The 4,942-nt window shown below is 52.6% G+C and overlaps 1 protein-coding gene across 1 annotated transcript; it reads left to right on the top strand.

The window, feature by feature from the left end:
• Positions 1-290: 290 nt before the first annotated feature.
• On the top strand, positions 291-4,189 carry TFF1 (trefoil factor 1). Its single transcript, XM_036851019.1, has 3 exons — positions 291-383; positions 3,448-3,600; positions 4,066-4,189. Exons 1-3 carry the CDS (start codon positions 308-310, stop codon positions 4,080-4,082), a joined length of 246 nt encoding a protein of 81 aa, XP_036706914.1. The 5' UTR covers positions 291-307; the 3' UTR covers positions 4,083-4,189.
• Positions 4,190-4,942: the final 753 nt, after the last annotated feature.

The following is a 4,942-nucleotide window of genomic DNA, read 5'->3' as shown; positions in this document are numbered from 1 at the left end:
GACCGAGGAGACTGCCACAGGATAAGAGAGGGACTTTCTGAATCTCAACTCCCTCAACCAAGACGACCGTGCAATATAGCATTTTTCTCTATCAGCAAACTTGTCAGTTTGGCTTGGCTGCGTTTACGAAACACCTTTTAATCAGTGGGGATTACTTGGAATGAAGGGTGTCGGGGCCCTCCTTAGGCAAACGTTATCTGACCCTCTTTAAAAAGCAAACAGAGCCTGTGGTATAAGATCGAGGGCCAGGATGCACTCATCCTTGACCGTGGTCTCCTTTGGACAGAGGAGGAAGGTCACAGCCGCCATGGAGCCCAAGGTGACCTGCGTCCTGGTCATGGTCTTTGCTCTGGCCCTCAGCAGCCTGGCTCTGGGTGAGGCCGGTAAGACACCCCCCTTCCTGCTCTGTGGTGGGCACGCGGGGCAGGGGTCCGCCTCTGGGAGTCATGGTTTCACAACGTACTTTTGAGCCAAGCGCTGTTTTGTGCCAGGGGCTGTTCTAGACCCTGGAAAGATTCTGGAAGGCAGAACAGGGGAAGATAGCAGCAGGGTGGAGGGGCCCGTGAAAGCTTTGGGAACTGCGGTGAGAAAGTAGTGGCCTCGGTTGGCATCTCTCTTCAGTATTGATGCTAGAATATTCTGGGGCTCTTAAGTATCACATTTCAAAGAGCTATCTTTGATGTTGGGAATAAGAATAGCTCTTCCAAATGCCCAAGCCAAACCCCTGGGGCTGGACCCACTCAAGGTCCACACAGACCTCTAAGAGCCTCTTCTGAGGATGGGCGTCCCCTGGGAACCCCGCTGGCAGGTTCTGTGGGCTCTCCTGGGCCCCCCTGTTCCGTGGAACCCAGACCACCTGTCCCATTGGTGCATGTGTTCCATCAGTGCCTAGTCCGTGGGTGTCACCAAATGAGAGAATTAAGGGGGGAGGGCACTATCGCTTCCTTTGAACGTGTTTGTGTCTCAAATCCTTTATCTGCAGAACAGGGTCAATCTTCAGCTTTAGAGGGCTGTCAACAAAATCACGTGTGACAATGTTTGGGAAAAGCTACAAAGTGCTAAATAAACGTTGTTTATTATTGGTAGATACACTTTTAAAGGGAGAGGGCTGGAGAAGGATTTTCCAAAGGTTTCAAAATGAGGATTCCGATAGAGGTTTGAAGGGAGGTAAAAGGATGGTTCCCATGTATCTCTGGACACGTTCCAAGGACCTCACATGTCAGGAACAGAGGACCAGGCATGTGAGGAGGGGATGGGGGGAGGAAGGCCCCACAGCCTAAGGCAAGGAGGAGGGAGGGGGCTTGGACCTGAAAGGAGGTATGACCTCCTGTGGGGATGGAAGAGGGTGGTCTGCACCCGGCCGCCCCCCAGTCTGTCTGCATCTTCCCTGCCACCCCAGTCCCCAGCTCTGCCCACTGCACTGTCCGCTTCCGGGAGGCTGGGCAGCCTAGCCCTGGTCCCCACTCTCCACACCAGCTGCTGGCCACCCACTGGCCCCTGCCCTGTGGCCCAAGGCTCAACCTTTCTCTACGGTTCTCACAGGGTCAGCGATCCTGTGACAACAGAAAACTAGGAAACTCCATCCAATTACAAGTGTAGCCCTGGCTGGAAATCATTTCCATTTAGTCCTGTTATGTAACAGAAAACAGTGGGCAAGATGGACTCCTGTTGAGGACAGAACCCTTGGAAATCTTCAGTTCCCTTTTAGGATGGCAGTTGGGAGGGGGTCAGGTTACCCAGCAATGCAGGCCCCTGCCCCGCCCCCCTGGCTGCTGCATCACATCCTGCAGGGAGAGAAAGGACAAAAGAACTGTGGTCCAAGCTCTGCACACACAGCCTGTCTTGACCTTTCCCACCACCCTGCCCGGTGGAGTGGGCAATGACCACCTTCTCTCTACGTTGGGGAGGCCAGACCCTGGGAGGGTTTGATGTCCCCAAGAGGCTGCACCGCCAGTGGGAGATGGACGCACATCTTTTTGCAAAGCCACAGAACCTTTTCTTCAAAGAAAGCTGGAGGCGATCCTCAGATGTCAATACAAAAAAGACCAGCTCGAGTGATGGGCTCCGCTTTAGGATGCTCAGCTGGACTTCACAAGGGACCAAATGCGAGCATCCCGCCTCTCAGTCTAGGAGAGGCCGGGCATCTAGCTGTCTTTGGTTGGACTGCCTTCTTCTGAGAGCGAGATGCTCCAGGTCAAGACCAGCTCGTGACCACGTCTGCCCTGAACCTCGGTCCTCCTTGTTCTGTTCCAGCTCCTTCCCTCCCTGTCTCTTTACCACCCACACTCCCAAGGCCTTGCTGCTCGTCCCTTTCACCTGGGGACAGAGTCTGGTCCGGGAGTGGATGCAGCAGCTGCATGGCCAGGCCTCTCTCTGGAGCCCAGCTGGTGGCGTTCATCCACGAGCACGCCGAGCCCACGTGCAGAGCGGAGCCCTTAACCTTCGAAGCATCCCCTCTCCCCAACAAGACAGGGTAGGGGTTCCGGATTCCTCTTCTGCTACCTGCCTCAACCCGCCCACCACCCGGTCCGAGCAGTATGCCTTCTCAGAGCCCTACACTCTGGCCCTGAGTTCAGACCCTACAGATCTTGCATCTAGAACACGTGGGAGCCGTTAGCCGCCCGCGAGTGTTCTCCACTTTGGGTCAATGTCGTCACTCCTCTGCTTAAAGCTTCCGAGTGGCTCCCTTTACTCTTGGGCTGAAGTCGTCCACTCCAGCCCTCAGCCTGGCTTTTCCAAACCACCCCACCCTGACTCCCCATCTTACCTTGAACACACTTTGCTCTCTCTCTCCACCACCTTTGAACACGCTACTCCCTCTGCTTGGAACACCCATTGCCTCGTCCTCACCTGGTCAGCCTCCTCCTACAGGAAGCCCTCCTTGCTTTGTTTAGCCTGTTGTCACTCTCCCCTCTTGGGCTTGCCCACGGCTGGTTGCACTGTGCCGTTTTGTACCTTTACTCAGCTTCCGTCTCTGTCAGACTGTTAGCTTCTTAACAACAACGTCTCTATTTTTAATTTCTGGGTCCCTATCACCCTGCACAGGGCCCGGCATGAACTTCATCCCTGAGGGGATAAATAGATCCCTGTCTATTTCTGCTGTGCTGGCTCCTGTTTCTAGCACCCACAAGCGGTGCTCCACAGATATTTATTGATTGAGTGAATAAAGTTTAATAATTGTTGAAATTAATGAGAAAATGAGTAGATTATCTAGGCAGGTGCAAAGTTTACAAATCCCAGGCACCTTGCATTTTCCCAGAGTGTCAGTGTTTTCGCATCAGGAAATGAGGACAGGGTCTCCTCTTGTACGGGGAGCCCTGGGTCTGCATCAACTGCTCCGCTGGCTGCTGATTTAATTGGGGAAAGGAAGCGAGCTGGAGTGCGGGTAATAACAGGGAGGGATTCAGTCCACGACTTACCTTCACCTCTTGGCCCATATACTTTCAGAGACGTGTCAGATGGGACCCCATCAAAGGGTAAATTGTGGTGAACCCGGTATCACACCTACGGAGTGCAAAGATAAAGGCTGCTGCTTTGATAGCAACATTTTTGGAGTCCCCTGGTGCTTCCATCCTGTGGCCATTGATGAACCTTCAGAAGGTAAGGCCATGACAACACCATGGGGTCTGAAGATGCAGAATTAGTGAGAAAAAAAAACCACATGGGACCACGGGACCCTGCTCTGAATTGCCAGCTGTGTTTTTGCCCAGAGTAATGGCCAAGGGGTGACTAGAAAGAAGTGGTTTTGCCTAAATCAGTCTGAATCCAGGGCTGGGGGATGGAAACACAGGGGCGAAAGACCCATTGGGTGAGGCACCCTATTTTTTTCCTGGCTTTTCTTCACATCTCTAACCACAGATCTGTGAAGAATTGTCCTTGGTAACGCTTCATCGCTTGCTTGGGGGTGGGGAGTGGAAAGAATGACAAAATATAAAGACAATCTTTGTTTTCTAAAGAATGTTCCCAGTGATGCTTTTAAGCAAATTATCTGTAATTATTTAAAAGTGAGAGAAAATACTTATTCTTGCTAACGCATCTCATCTTCCCCATCCTTCACCTTTGCAGGGGAGTGTCAGTTTTAGATGCTTTTCCGGTAGGGATGGCATCAGCCCGGCGCCGGGGTCTTAGCTCCATCTCTGGCCGGATGTTTCGGGGTCCTCTGAGCCTGAACTCACTGCCTGGATTGACTGCTCTGATTCCTCGTACTCAAAATTAGCCTGAAAATTAAAAGAGATAAATGTTACTCTGTGCTGGTACTTCTTTTAAAAAATAGAAACGATGTTCCCTTTGAGAGAGAAATGCGATATTTGCACCTCTGGGTTCTCATCGTGGATTACACATTAACTCAGGCTATCTTGGGCCAGATGAGAGCGTGACTTGTAATTGCTCTCTCGATGGATATCAGCCGTCAGCGTCCGTGCACAAGGCCACTGGGTTGCAAAGTGTCAGAAGCAGTTCGGGGCCACATCCTTGTCAAATCATGAAAACAGGCACCAAACTTTACTCACATTCTTTACGTATTCATGGTGGTAATAAAAATTGCCTGGCAACTTCTTCACTTCCCCCGGATGGAAACTGACTTAGGAGATCAAATCCATCGCAAAGCGTCTGCAAGTGTTAATAATAAAAACAACTGCAGAGGACGGCGCGGGTTGACGTCTTGAGGAAACACCCAACCTCCTGGCTCCCCACTCTTGAGCTCCAAACTGGAAAATAGAACAAAATGGGGGGTGGGGTGGGAGATACGGAGGCCACGGTGCCCCCTTATCACCGACACAGGCAGGACGGAAGGGAGCCAGTCGGACCTGCCTGGACCTGGGCAGATGCCTCACCCTGGCGGGCAGTGCTGGGCTGAGCCGCCTCAAGGGCCCCTGGGGCAGACAGCCCTGCTCCAGAGAGCTCAGCTCAGCCAGCCGTGCTCCTGGACGCCTCCTCCCAGGGC

Source organism: Balaenoptera musculus, chromosome 4 (genome assembly GCF_009873245.2).
Source record: "Balaenoptera musculus isolate JJ_BM4_2016_0621 chromosome 4, mBalMus1.pri.v3, whole genome shotgun sequence".
In the NCBI taxonomy this organism is placed as follows: Eukaryota; Metazoa; Chordata; class Mammalia; order Artiodactyla; family Balaenopteridae; genus Balaenoptera; species Balaenoptera musculus.
Note: the sequence above shows the minus strand (reverse complement) of the source record. Positions and strands in the feature narration are given on the sequence as shown.